At 49.8% G+C, this 15,292-nt stretch overlaps 1 protein-coding gene across 2 annotated transcripts in view; it reads right to left on the minus strand.

Annotated features, from left to right (window-relative positions):
- Positions 1-15,292, minus strand: part of LOC142584844 (glutamate receptor ionotropic, kainate 2-like) — a 240,089-nt gene that overhangs the window by 18,388 nt on the left and 206,409 nt on the right. For both annotated transcript variants that reach the window (XM_075695144.1, XM_075695145.1), the window contains exon 13: positions 7,037-7,235. In XM_075695144.1, coding sequence (XP_075551259.1) covers positions 7,037-7,235 — 199 coding nt within the window. The remainder of the gene's footprint in view (positions 1-7,036; positions 7,236-15,292) is intronic.

Here is a 15,292-nt window from a genome sequence, read left to right on the forward strand (position 1 = left end):
AAAAGCGCTACGCGATATATGTTCTCAGAGCAACTTTATTAGTATTATAGCCCCGATCCAGGTGATTGCAATGAAGGTTTGTAGAGATCAAGTTTCGTACTCGGCACTGAAATCCTTGCAAGCACCGTGGTCCAGTCAAATATTCGAGAACGCAATGCACAGAAAACAATCCAAAACAATCCAGTCTAATAATTTCTGTAATATGGTAAACGCTCACCTTATACCCTACCCGCTTTATTTCTATTTGGCGCTTACCGGCCTACGTCATATAGTCAAAAATTGTTCAGTATGAACTCATTAGCCCTGCAACAAGTACTAATAAATAATATTGTCATACTGGCCGCCAGTGGTACTGAACTTTGAAAAAATAAAGTATATTCACTCACATTGTCTAGTGATGTGTAGCCATCTGCAGGAGCAGTACCAGCAGTACTTAATTTCTTTATTCAATTACCCGCAAGACCTTATAAGGCAAGAGAGGAGTGGGTACAATATTGCTAAATACCAAAAACAACCCCAAGAAACCACCAAGAGAAGAAAATAAATAGAAGAATAATTGATCTCTTTTTCATAGTAGTCGGTAGAACACGTAAGTGAAACGTGTCTTCACAGAAGCTGTGGCGAGTTTGCTTCGTGAGCTCGCGGTTCGCTGCAGCGAAAGGCGGAATACTTGCGAGTCGGCGACCGTTTTGTGGGTTTGCTCAGCGCGTGGCGTCCTCTTGGCGTGCGGCGTTCTGTCGCCTTGTCGATTCGGCAAAGTACGAGCACTTTCGTTCAGCTTCTTACTGTCTTGGGCAGCCAGTAGAGTTGCCATGTGCTTAGCGTCAGAAATGCGAGTGGCAGAGTTCATTTCGTGTGCCGCGAAGCCCCGAAGGTGTTCTGCTTCACGCTGGCATTCCTCTCGCCAGACTAAAGCGAGACTCGCCCGTCGACGTCGTTGTCTTTCTACGCCGCATAGCGCAGCAGTTTCCTTCTTCTTCTTCTTCATCATCATCATCATCATCATCATCATCATCATCATCATCATCATCATCATCAGCCTGGTTACGCCCACTGCAGGACAAAGGTCACTCCCATACTTCTCCAACTACCCCGGTCATGTACTAATTGTGCTCATGTTGTCCGTGCAAACTTCTTAATCTCATCTGCCCACCTAACTTTCTGCCGCCCCCTGCTATGCTTCCCTTCACTTGGAATCCATTCCGTAACCCTTAGTGACCATCGGTAATCTTCCCTCCTCATTACATGTCCTGCCCATGCCCCCCCCCCCCCCCCCCCCCACATTTCTTTTTCTTAATTTCAACTAAGATGTCATTAACCCTTTTTGTAAGCCTCCAGGTTTCTGCCCCGTACGTGAGAACTGGTAAGACACAGCTGTTATACGCTTTTCTCTTGAGGGATAATGGCAACCTGCTGTTCATGATCTGAGAATGCCTGCCAAACGCACCCCATCCTATTCTTATTCTTCTGATTATTTCGGTCTCATGATCCGGATCCGCGGTCACTACCTGCCGTAAGTAGATGTATTCCCTTACCACTTCCAGTGCCTCGATACCTATCGCAAATTTTTGTTCTCTTCCGAGACTGTTAAACATTACTTTAGTTTTCTGCAGATTAATTTTTGTACCCACCCTTCTGCTTTGCCTGTCCTGGTCAGTGAGCATGCATTGCAAATGGTCCCTTGAGTTACTAAGCAAGGCAATATCATCAGCGAATCGCAAGTTACTAAGGTATTCTCCATTAAATCTTATCCCCAATTCTTCCCAATCCAGGTCTCTGAATACCTTCTGTAAACACGCTGTAAATAGCACTGGAGAGATCGTATCTCCCTGCCTGACACCTTTCTTTATTGGGATTTTGTTGCTTTCTTTATGGAGGACTACGGTGGCTGTGGAGCCGCTATAGATATCTTTCAGTATTTTTACATACGGCTCGTCTACACGCTGATTCCGTAATGCCTTTTTCCTTAGTTGGTGCCATCAAGGGCGAATCAGTAAGCGGCTTGCAAGCACTGCTGATGCATTCTGAAGCTGCACTCCGCAAGTGACGGGGCTTCACAGGCTAATAGGACGCGAAAGCCAGACCAGGTGCGGGGAAACTGCGACGTCCCCTCAGCAGAAGGCCTATACTGCCTACATCAGGCTACACCGCGTTAGAGCCTCCGTGGCGCTGAGACCGTCAATTGCTGGGACTACCGAAGCGCTCATTGTCGGCGCTTGTTAGTGTCATAATGCAGTACTTCGCTTCACCGCTCCTAGATGGTCGCGACATACCTGTCAAGAGAGAGAATATTAAAGCGAAGGTTTCTATGTCTCATTGATTGGCGCCCGTGAGCACCGGAAACGCACTGCAGAAAAGCTAACTTACACATCTGCGTATAACACTGCAGTTTACATTCGCACTACCGCGCCAGCGTCGACTGGCCGGCCGATCAGTGCCTGATAACGGCACGAAGCGACGAGCTCAGGAAGAAAAGCGAATGCGCACAAAGTGCACTGGAAACGCAAGTTGCGCCTGCTCGCCATCACACCTCCCCTGTAGCGATTAACTGAGCTTCCCTGCATATCCGAGACAGAAAGTTCACGTGAACACGGGCTCATCTTAGGATCTGGAAAAAAAATCCAGGTACCTTTCTTAAAGAAAGATGATTGAACACCACGCAAGCTAGACGATCTGTATATATCTGCATTGCATTACGAGTGTCACGAAATGCATTCCCGGCCGTCACCATGGGTAGGCCGGGGGTGCAGCGCACGGCAGAAGAGGCTGCCGGGCGGGACCGTAAGCGCGATGGTGCCCGATCCCATGCATCGGCAACGGTGTTCAAAACCCACGTGGCAGACGCTTGTGCAGTCGAGACGCCTCATGGTCTTGTGATTGTCAGCATGAACATGTACATCAGACCGAACCCGTCTCGTGATGCGGAAACGTTCCTGGCAGTAATGATGAATACCTTAGAGCTACGAAGCACGCCGATACTCGTGTGCGGTGACTTGAACATCGATATGTCGCAATAGCACTGCAAATGGATCGAGAGTTTCACCATAAATCACTACTCATTGAAACTGAAGGCGGTACAGAGACCGACGACGCAACACCGTTCCTGCATTGACCTGTCATTTGCAAACAGGCTGTGTCACGTTACTATGACAGCGATCACAAGGCCAGAGTGTGCAAATGTTGAGTCGTCCGTAAAAGTGCGAGCGCGTGCGTGTAATCAACGGCTACATGACCTAAAATAAAGGCTATGGAACTTAACGAAATATGTCTTCGTTCAACTTCAACGTTAAAAAAATACAGTAATAAACAAGCACTCAAATCACATATGCATAGCATCGGGCCGCTCAGCATTTTGTCGGTTCGTTGCATGGCCATTGGCTTTGGACTTTGGCTTTGATTTAGTTTGCAATGGGGGAAAGCTTCGCATTCAACCATCCTTCTTTAGGTAAGAGACTGATTTATTACGCGTTCGCGCCTATGTCACATCCGTTACAGGAAGCTGTTGGTAGACCACGATATAACACATTTTGTGTTAAAATACAATTGGCAGTCATAACAGCAATTCTAGAACAATCATGCAGGCACTCATGATAGACCTACAGCTAGTAGGTCTACGGTAGTGTAACGGACCACCCCAGCGTTGTTAAACTACAGCAGCTCTGTATTACAAATATTGTAATCTCGTAACTTCATCTTTATTCTAAATGTAAGCCATGAGCGATTGCTCCTCTTTTGGTTTTCAGCACTTATGTCACTTGATATAATATAATCTTGGTTATGTGTTGGACGCATGAAAGCGCCAGTCCGAGACCAATTTTCTGCCTTACCTTGAACTGAAATACCACTTACCCGCCTTTAGTATACAGTTACACTGCGGCATCATCCTATCATACTAGCATTAAAATTACTTTAGGCTCTGCTTTTTGATAAGAGCCCCAAGTATTCATTTCAAATCTGTCATCCTTCTCATATGGCCCTGATTGCTTTGGACAATTATGAGCTGCCGTTGACGCTTCAATTTACTGAAAAGTTTTATATTCGCGAGCCCTTCATTCACGCGAATTCTCCTACCGGAAAATGTGGGGAAAATTAGGGCACGCAGAAGATTCAGGCAGAAAACACTAAGCATAAAATAAAAAAAAACACGTCGGATATTTGTTCTGTGTATACCCTCTAAAACGCGGTGCGTTTAATTTGCTTGGCTGCTCAACGCTATGACAAGCCAGTGCTCGTAAATGATGTTCGGGGAAAATCCAGCCTTATAGAGGGGAGTTCCATAGTCTGATTAGCCAAGCGGCGTGCAGTGGTGTCATCAGTGAAGCTGTTGGAGCAAATTTGTCATGTTTGCCCAGATTCAGCGGCACCGCCATTGTGGCAGCAAAACAATGCGTGAATTTAGTAATTGAACATGCTGCCTAAAGAGCGCATCTAGGAGCTGCCGATGACGTGCTCACCGATCAAGCGATAACACGCAAAGATGTTTTCGCAGGGTTTCTGGAGAACAGCACCAGCCGCTGCATCCCCCGAACGCGAAGGATTGCATAAGAAGTCGTGCAAAGAACACGTGAGGCTATGGTTTGCTTTGAACCCTATTCCCTTCGAACAGCAGCCCGATGCTCGTGCCATGGACTATTAGACTATGGACTACTCAGTGACCGCAGTTGGTGCGAAAGCGGTTAAGTGCGGGCGAACGGACAAATCAACAGACATATACTGCAAACAGGGCGAAGTTCCCAAGGAATTCTTCTTCCAATAAAAACACACAAATCTTCAATTAAGCGCAGAGGTGCTTTTGCGGCACTGTCACGAATTTCAGCGCTCCATAAATGGACAGAGACACAATTCAACTATGTTAAAGAACATCTACCTCAAAGAAAAACTTACGAAAGAAAAAACAAACAAACAGCAAACTACCCTGACACACTGTAAACACTATACACACACGAGACACTCCAATAACTAGCCATACACATAAAAAAAGCCCTCAACTGCATATTTTTCCTCCGCTCGAAACCAACGCGACGTCACGAGCAAACGAATGTTGTGGCCGTCGCCTGTCGTGTCGGACTCCGGCCCAGCGTGGCAAAGGACGTCGGCCTGCGTGGTTCCGACGCAGCGTGGGCGTCGACCTCCATCGAGAGCGGTGAGCCTGTAGTTTTCTGCAGAGACCCGCGGGGCACCAAACGTGGTCTGGGGGTCGGCCGCTGTGCCGCTGAAGTGGCTGGGCGATTGCCTTCGTGGCACGGGACGGGAACTGGTTACGGCAGCGTGGGGTTGGACCGGGGCCACGGAACACAGCCACGGCGACGCAGTCGAGCCTCAGGAGGTGGAGTCATCGCTGGCCAGCTCACGAACGTCCCCTCTCCGGTCCGTGGTGCCCAAAGCAGCAGGCTCTCGTCTCCAGAGGACAGCTGGAGATGCCGCTGTCTTCCTTCTCGACGACGTCGGCAATGCCAGCTCATCTCCGCTCGCGTCTCTTTTTTCTTAATTTCTTCTTTTCCCTCGCGCTTCACGCGCTTCGCGTGCTTCTGGCCTGCGGGTACCTTCTCCGTTTAGTTGACCGGCGTCTTGATTTTTTTCGCATTGCCATATCCGGAGAGGGAAATTCAAACCAACTGTAATAAGTGCAATGGCATCATTACTCTTGACCACATGCTTTGGCAGTGCCCCGCGGTCTCCACAGACCGTGACAAGGAACAAGAATGGTGGCGGCAAATGCTACACAGTGAATCACTCTCTGACCAATTACGGGCAGTCCAGAAGGCCCGCGATGTGGCTGAAGGGCTCGGCCTGACAGTCCCAACGTGGGAGCGGCCCGCGTCAACGTATGGTTGACCTTCAGGACCCAATAAAGTTCTCCATACCATACCATACAGGTCTTGCCGGTGACTCATGACAGGCCATACTCAGCCGCATGGCAGAAACACGAAATTGCGAAACTTACTCCGCCAAATATGCCCAATATCTGCAATTCCTGAGCAATGGTAGAAGTGAAATTATAGATTTTTACAGCACACTCAGTCGCTGCGCATGTGTTGCCAATGGTCTGGGTCCACTCTGCATTTGCAGTAACTAGACATCCTTTGTCACTGCTTAAAGAGGTAGACTAATAAAGGCACGCTTTTGTTGCTTGCGTATTGAAGTGTATAATTGTGTTGTGCATAGAATGAATATCTTCCTTCTAGGACATTGTTGGTTTTAGAATTATAATAAAAGAATTTCAGCACGTATCCAATGAAAATTTGAATTAAAATGTAGATATGTGCGCTAAATCAGCAGGTATCTAATTAAAATTCACAGGATAAAGCACGTAATAAATTTTGAGTTTCTGCGAGTCTCCTTTTTAACCTCTTAAACTCAGCTGAAATGAGCAGTAAAATAAGCACATATTTTTCAAGCGTGGCCACCTGATGAAAAATAATTTCATCGCCACCTTATTTTGCCGCTATAGAGAAGCGATTGATTCACAAGAATGTAAAATTAACCAGTTAAAATCTGGTGATTCATTACTAGACCTACTCATTGCTGGCTTCACCCGTTTTATCTACAGCCCCGATGAAGCTAAAAGCAAAACAGATATGTGTTATCGTAGCAATTCTTTAACGTCCAGGCACCATGTTCTCTTTTGAATTTCCGCGGCAAATCTTTATTGAAGGGCACTTCCAAAGAAGAGAGCATCAGCATTCGGTTGAACTCACTGCGCAGTATCATCATTCGCTCCATTCCGCAGACTGTGCTAAGAGACACCACGCGTCGCAAGCTGTCGCTCTTTGACCTCCAAAAAAGTACCGATGAACATTTTCAACCTCTGCTTTGCACTTCCTTAACTGTACCTCTTAAGCTTGAGTACGTATGTCGGAATGACCGCATTTAAGATACGAATGCAATACATTTTACAAACAATCTTATTCAAATGCTTTTTTTAATTTCTTCTGTGAGAAAACACTACGCGAGCTTTGGAAATAATAACCGCAAGGCTTGCACTTCTTCAGAAAAACGCACACCTCCCCAGCTGGTGACATCATGCGTTCCCTACCTGGAAAAATGCCTGTGTTGATCCAGAGCGCACGCAGCCGTAGCGTATTTCCGACTGCTCGGCCAGGTCCTCGACGCTTTCAATGGGCGATCGAAGCCGCTCACGCGTCAAAAACGAGGCCAAGTTCGCCGTGTAGGAGGACACCAGCACAAATGAAAAGAGCCACCAGGTTGCAGCAATGATGCACGTCGAGGCAGACCTGTGCCAAGGTAATCACGTCTCTGAGTAACACAGTATAAGCGTTGACTTCAGAGTCGGTTTATGCTGCAACAACGTGAAAATGCTGCGCAAAGGGCGGGACACAGCAGAAGAAACACGGACAAACAAGCTCTTGTGCAGCCATGGTTCTGTTGCGTCTCGTGATTTTTAAGCCCTCCGTTTTCACTGTGCGTGACGCTGTCTTCCTTTGGAAGCTGCTTCCGGTGAAACCAAATATCTTAATAATCTAAAACCCGTAAACTTACCTACAACAAAGTTCAAAACTAAAATGCAGAGAAAGGTAAGCGTTCTGTTAAGGTATGGGCCAAGGAGAACCAATTATACACTTTATCGATTCTGGTTCGTGACATTTAGTGAGAGCAGGCTTGCCGCCTACAGGTATCGTTGTGCAGACGACAAAACGAATTCGTAACACTAACCAGCGAACAAACTCAAAGCAGATTAAAATGCCATCTGAACGTGGGCTGCTAGATACCGTAAAATCGTTCTCTTTGAAAGGTAGGAACTGGAAGTGTCTTAATCACCTCCAAACAAGCAAAGTCTTTTGAGGAAAAATACAATGCTGATCACGTGGCGTATCGCTGTCGATACCATTTTACATTTGAAGTAAAAGAAGTAGAAGTTCCTGCGTAGGGCTGCTTAGCTCATTGATTCATTCTTCACTTAATAAAAAGTGGCGGCACTGCTGGTTTTCTTTTTTTGTTTATCGTGAGATAAATGAGCGCATATGAATTTGAATCCCCAATGTTAGCGCATAATTCATTCGTAATTCGCGAGCAGCTCCAAATACTAAAAGGTCGAGAGGAAATGGAAAACATGGAAATGGGGTCACTAACACAAGTCCAACAATGACAGTGACAACGTGGAGACAACGTTGATAGAGGGCGAGTTGTATTCGTTAGGGCGGAAACAAGTCCGATTGTGGAAACGTTGGGTCCTGGATGAGGATGGATGGAAACAACTTTATTCTGAATCCGGCAAATTTGATGACCCGGGCTCAGGTCTCCCATGAGGGGACTTCGAGGCCTTGCCTCGTCGCCGCCTCTCGGGCTTGCTGGACAGCCCACTCTTGTGTCTTGAGGTTGGAGCTGCGCAGAGCGGCGGCCCACTTCGACGCAAGAGCCTCCGGAGCTACTGCCATTGTAGCTGATGTAACCAGACACTCCCACAACATGTGTGACAGCGTCGCTCTAGTGTCCTGACATAATTTGCAAAGAGCATTCGGGTATTGCGCGGGGAAAATGTGCTGCAATCGCACCGGACTGGGGAATGTTTGTGTTTGCAATTGTCGCCAGATGACTGCCTGGCGACGTTTCAGCATGGGGTGAGGTGGGGGCAGCAACCGCCTGCCTAGCTGGTAGTGCTTGGTGATGTCATTATACCTGACCAGGCGTTCTCGCGTGCTTTGAGCCAGCAGTTCCGAACTCGAAGAGGCGGTCCCCGATTCTGCGCGGCGGGTCAGTTCTCGCGCAGAGCGGTGTGCTACCTCGTTCAAGTTAATGAGGCCCTCATCGGTGGGGGTGGCGACGTGCGCTGGAAACCATATGATGGCGGTGTTATCGAAGTGCTGTCGACCAGCTTTCCTTAGAATCTGGAGAGCTTCGGAGGAAATGCGCCCCCGCGCGTAGTTGCGAACTGCGGATTGTGAGTCGCTAAACACTACCTCGCAGAGGGGGTCGGTAAGCGCAAGCGCAATCGCTACCTCTTCTGCTGTTTCGGGGTATTCCGTTGCGACACTACACGCGTGCGTAAGCCTGGAGCTAACGTCTACGACTACCGCCGTGAACCGGCGTTCTCGCGTGTATTCTGCGGCGTCTACAAAGCGCGTAGTCCTCTTTCCACCCAAGGAGCGCAGCAGTGCCTTGGCACGGGCCTGGCGTCGGCCCCGATTAAATTCGGGGTGCATGTTTCGAGGTATAGGGGCGACAATCAGTGTGTCGCTGAGGTCAGGTGGAATGACCTGTTTCTGACCGTGTTGGACGTGGTAGTTGAAGCCGAGTTTCCGCAGGATGTACCGGCCCGTGGCTGTCAGAGACATGCGTTCGAGTTGAGAGGTTCTTTGCGCATCCACGATTTCCTCAAGCGTGTTGTATACCCCCAGCTGTAGCAGACGAGCAGTGCTTGTGGACTCCGGTAGGCCAAGGGCGATCTTGTAAGTCTTGCGTATAAGGGTGTTGATTTTCTCCCTTTCAGTGACATTCCAGTTGTGGAAGGCAGCCACATAAGTGATGTGACTGATTGCGAAAGAGTGTATGAGGCGCATGACACTGTCCTCCTTCATGCCCGTGTGCTTGTTTGTAATGCGTTTGATCAGGCGGGTAGCCGCTGTAACCTTGCCTTCGATTTTGCGAATAGCTTCTATGTTTGACCCGTTGGCTGTTATATGCATGCCTAGGATGCGTATCTTCGGGACTCGGGGAATGCAGGAGCCGTCTTGCGTATAGAGGATTATGTCGTCACATTGGCGCCATTCGGCTGTAGGCTTGGGCCGGCGGCGCGAGCGGTAGACGAGCAGCTCCCATTTCAGTGGAGAGAGTCGGAGACCTGTGTCTTGTAAGTAGGTTTCGACTGCAGAGACCGCTGCTTGTAAGGTGCATTCTATCTGACCGTCACTGCCCTTGTTGACCCACAGGGTGATGTCATCTGCGTACAAGGCGTGATGGAGGCCATCGATCTCGTCGAGGTAGGCCGGGAGACCCAGCATCACGAGGTTGAAAAGGAGCGGGGATATGACCGATCCTTGAGGAGTGCCGGTGCTTCCTAGTGTATGTTCGTCGGATGTCATGCTGCCGACCGCGAGGGTGACTGTGCGGCGCGACAGGAAGTCTCTGACGTAGTTGTAGCTTCGCGCACCCAAGTTGAGCTTGTTTATGCGGCTCAGGATTGCTGCATGTGCTACATTGTCAAATGCCTCTTCCAAGTCCAGGCCGAGGATGGCCCGGTTGCCGCTAGTTGGGTCATTGATAATCTCGTGGTAGAGCTGGAGCATGACGTCTTGAGTGGAGAGGTGTGACCGGAAGCCCACCATAGTGGGTGGGTAGGCTCCAGTGTCCTCGAGGTGGTGGTTGATGCGGGAGAGGAACGCGTGCTCCATCACCTTGCCAACGCAGGATGTGAGGGAAATGGGCCGCAAGTGATCGAGGCTGGACGGCTTGCCTGGCTTCGGTATCAGGACTGCTTTAGAGCGTTTCCACGCCTCTGGGATGCAACCTGCTCGCCAGCATTTGTTGATGTATGCCGTAAGAGCGGTTATCGAGGCATCATCGAGGTTTCTTAGAGTCTTGTTCGTAACCTTGTCGGGACCAGGTGCTGATTTGCCATTAAGGTCGTGGAGAGCTGCGCGGATCTCTGACTCGTGAAATTCTTCATCGAGTGTCACATTTGTCTCTCCAGTGTAATCCCCGTGTTGAACATCGGGCCGTCGAGGGAAGTACTTGGCTAGCAGGCGTGTCACGAGCTGGTGATCACTCGTGGTAGCCTGTTCCTTGTGCAAAAGGCGTTGCAGGTTTGCTTGCTGAGCAGACTTGCTCTGCGGTTCCCCCAAGAGGTGACGAAGGAGACGCCACGTGCTGCCATTGTGGAGCTGCCCATCGACTGCGTTGCAGATGTCATACCACTGTTGGCGGCTTAAGGTCCGGCAATGGTCTTCCAGCTGGCGATTGATATGCGCGATCTTCTTACGAAGCTTTCGGTTGTGCCTTTGCTGCTTCCATCTTGCGTTTAGTGACGTCTTGGCTTCCCAGAGGTGGGCTAGTCGGCTGTCGATCTTGTCAACCTGGAATTCGGGTGCCAGCGTCTGCGTCGCCTTGTTCATGTCGTCGTTGAGCGTCTCCATCCATGCCTCGATGTCATCGATGTTCTCCTCACCTCTCTGTTCAGCTCGCTGCTTTCGGAATTTGTCCCAGTCCGTCCATTTGAATAGCTTAGGAAAAGGGGGTGTACCCGCCTGAGGAATTCGTGTTTCTATGATCATGTGGTCACTACCGAGATCTTCAAAGGTATTGCGCCACATTGCTTGAGGGATGTTACGGACCGCCGTTAGGTCTGGTGTCGTGTCCCGTGCCGTAGAGGTGCCCGTGCGGGTTGGCGCCGTGGGATCGGTAATAAGAGTTAATTCGGCATCATGTAGGTCCTGCCACAGGCGTCGACCTTTGGCGGTAGTGTAGCCATAGCCCCAGGCCTCGTTCGGGGCGTTAAAATCTCCCCCCACCAGAAACGGGTTTGCGCCCGCCAAGGCAAGCGCCCCTCGGAACAGAGAGAGGAAACGAGCCCGTGAGTGAGCCGGATTACTATATACGTTGAGGAGAAATAAACTGTGGTTGCGTGTTCTATTGGGAAGGAGCTCTACAAGCATGTTTTCCGCATGTGTGCCGCTTACGCTGTGTTCTTGCACCACTATTCCTTTCCGAATTAAAATTGCAAGTCCGCGATCAACGGGAATCGGCGAGGCATTCGCAGTGTAACCTGGAAGTTTTGGTACGGTACCTACTGTTTCTTGTATCATTATGATGTCGGGTTTGGGTTGCGCGTGTCGGACGTACTGTTGCAGCAGTGGTTGCTTCTTAGTGAAGCCCCGACAGTTCCACTGCCACACCACGAGCTCGTCAGTGGGGCTGGCCATCGTGGTGCTGTACTTGTGCGTTACCTGAAATAGGACTAGGGTGAATGACTGTAGGGCCCATGGTGGGCATCGTTTCCATGCCTGGGCGAAGGCCTATGTGAGTCTCGATTTTGTCTATATGGATTTCAACCCCGTCTGTTCGAGCAGTGAGGTTATTGACCGCAACGCCGATGTTGCGGATCCCGGTTTGAATTTCTGAAAGCAGCTTCCTCATTTCTTCTTGTTCTTTCCGCCAGTCATTTATCGTGACATGTGCTTTGCGCCAATCACTTACTGCTGATTCGAGGTTCTCGAGCTGTTGAGACTCGGAACTGGCCGCCGCGCGTTTCTTTGTGGGCGGCGCCGCATTGTCGTTACCGTTCGTGACGGGAGTCGGGACTAAAGCAGGTTTAGGTATAGATGTCTGCGCCATCGACTGTTTAATCTCTCGAATTTCTTGGGTTAATTGTAGCACGACCGTAGGTAATTGTGCGTTTTCGCGCTGCATTTCTTCCAATGCCACATCCCTGGGGTCCCTCTTATTATTGGGTTCGGAGGCAGTAGCTCCCTGAGCCTTGCGTCTCAGCGAGCCCTTAACCGCATCTGCCCAGCTCACCTTGTCAGGTAAGTCCGAATCTTGCTGGCCGGCTTGCTTCGGACGCCGAGAGCTCGAACGGCTACGGCTCGGCCCGGGGGTTTTGCTGCGCGCCCGGCTCCGAGACCTGCTCTGCCGGCGGGATGGAGGCCCCGCAACCGAGCGAGACCGGGCCCGGCCTCGAGAGCGGGAGCGGGAGGCAGGTGGGAAATGTTCGTCGTAGTTCTGTTGCTGTAGCTCGAGGGCGGCCTCCGCCACTGCCCTCTGGCGGTCTCCGCGTCGTTTCTTAACAAGATAGGGGGTCTTGAATCGAGCCTTGCAGGCCTTGTCCGCAGTGGGATGCGCTCCCCCACAAAGGTGACACCTTGGCGTGCATGTGTGATTGGGGTCTGGGTTCGAGGCTCCGCAGCCTCTACACACACGGTCTTGCGGGTTCGGGCAGACGTCCATGCGATGTCCGACGCGTCCGCACTGGTGGCACACGTCAATCTGCTTTCTGTACAAGGTACACCTGAGCATAGCACCCCCGTAGTACACCCACGTTGGTACTCGGCCAACATCGAAGGCGATGATGACCGACGTGGTCTTGCTGAGTCTTTTGGCCGCTAAGGCATTCGGGTTCCTCTTGTTGACTATATGGAGGTGAATGTCCTTCGCGTCTTCTTCGAGAGGAATGCCTCGGACGGCCCCCTTGACTGTATAGTCGGGCGCAGTTTCATATGCCCGTATCTCGAACTGGTGTCCGTCGACCTCAAAGCTGTCGAGTCGGCGGTACCGTTCTGCATTAGGAGAGTGAGGGGTACTCACAACGATGATATTTTGCTGAATATTTGGGCAGACAATGTCCTCCGTGGCGTCTTGTGGAGATACGTTTGCTGCCCTATATAAGGCCGAAGCGAGGCGGACGACCCCGACTTTTGCAATGTTCAAGCCGCCCCGTGGCCTGATAACTACTTTGTGGTGATCACGTGGAAGAGTGGGCATCTTCCCTGCCTTCAGAACTTGCTGCTTGTGAGCGCGCGGGCCTCGCTGCGCCTTGTTCGTGCCTCCAACGCCGGTTTGGGAGGCTGATGCAGTGTTAGGGTTAGCGCGCTTGCCCCAGGGAGAAAGTCGTGCACGCGGGCCAATGGTGCACCATCCTGTTTCCTCGGAAATCTCGGTGGGTGAGATATCAGTTCCTGCAACTTGTATTTCCATGGCGGCTTGAAGAAATGTGACGCGCAGCCGTAACTGCGGCTCACGTATCGGCCGGAGCACTAAGCTTAGCAGTAAGCTTAGCTCGGCGGTGCAGCGGCTCGGCAGAAATGGTCCAATAAAGCGGTGAAAATTCAGTTCCCACCTTGAAGACTTCTTGCCCATACGGGAGCAGGGAATGATGAGCCCCCCCCCCCCCTGCAGCACACAAACACTTCAACGTGTTCGTAATAGAAGTATACTAAAGCAGTGGCAAATTTCGCTGTTCATATTGTACGCCTTGCTCAGGTGGAGGAATATTTTCATGCGTATCAGTATCAGCAAACTTACAGCAATGCAGTTAAGCCAGCCTTGCGTGAAGATTCACAAGGCACGTACCGAAAATTTCAAAGAAAAGAAAAACATTCTAAGAAATTTCAAGAAAGCTGATTTTCACAATTCTTGCCTTAGGCATGGCTGACGTAACATCATCATCATCATACCATCATCATCATCATCAGCAGCAGCAGCAGCAGCAGCAGCAGCAGCAGCAGCAGCAGCCTATTTTATATCCACTGCAGGACGAAGGCCCCTCCCAGTGATCTACATTACCCCTGTCCTGCGCCAACCGATTCGAACTGGCCCTGCAAATTTCCTAATTTTGCGCACCCCCTAGTCTTCTGCCGTCCTCTACTGCACTTCACTTCTCTTGGTACCCGTTCTGTCACCCTAATGGTCCAACGGCTATCTAATCTTCGCATTACATGACCTGCCCAGCGCCATTTTTTTGTCCTACTATCAATTAGAGTATCGTCTACACCCGTTTGCTCTCTGATCCAAACTGCTCTCTTTCTGTCTCTTAAAGGTATGTCTAGTATTCTTCGTTCCATCGCTCTTTGCGCGGTCCTTAAGTTATTCTCAAGCTTCTTTGCCATTCTCCAAGTCACTGCTCGATCTGTCAGCACCCGTAATATAAGGTACGCCTTATTCGTCAGAGTTTCTGCGTTTCAGTGTCTGCATGCAATAGAGTATAAGTAACAAGACTAAAACTCATCCCTCTCCCCTTTGTGCAAAAGTTTTATCAAGCCTTATTTTGGATGCACTACCCTATAGTTTTATTTAATCGTATGAAAGGGAAAATATGTCATCTACAGAGACCAGCCCAAAGCTCAGAAAAGCCGATGTAGTTTTCTCAGAAAACTATATATTCATTTGTCTAAGAAATATTCATTTGCAACCTAAAAAGCCAACCCGGAACCAGCGCCTTTCCGATGTGGTCACTCTACTATCTGAACTAACAACCAGGTGTGCCTTTTTAGTTTTTCCATGAAAATATTTATGGTGGTGTATTGTGAAGATCTTTTACTTGTACTGAAACGTGCACTTTTTTATGTTTCGCAAGCCACCGCCTTTGACCGGCTAACAAGTGTTAAACGTTATCGCTCAGCGCAGAACACGCCTGCATGTATCAGATGTTTCCCGATTGTTATCAACGGTTCGAACCGTAATGTGTTGTCAGCGAACTTTGTGTAATCTGACTGTACGCACGACGCGATCTAGCACTTCCTGGAAGACACTCGGGCACGAGAGATTACTCTGGATCCTCTGACGACTCATGTATAAAAGCCGACATGCTGACTCACACATGAAAAAAGAACGTCATAATGCT

The sequence above is a fragment of the Dermacentor variabilis genome, chromosome 6 (assembly GCF_050947875.1).
Source record: "Dermacentor variabilis isolate Ectoservices chromosome 6, ASM5094787v1, whole genome shotgun sequence".
Classification (NCBI taxonomy): domain Eukaryota; kingdom Metazoa; phylum Arthropoda; class Arachnida; order Ixodida; family Ixodidae; genus Dermacentor; species Dermacentor variabilis.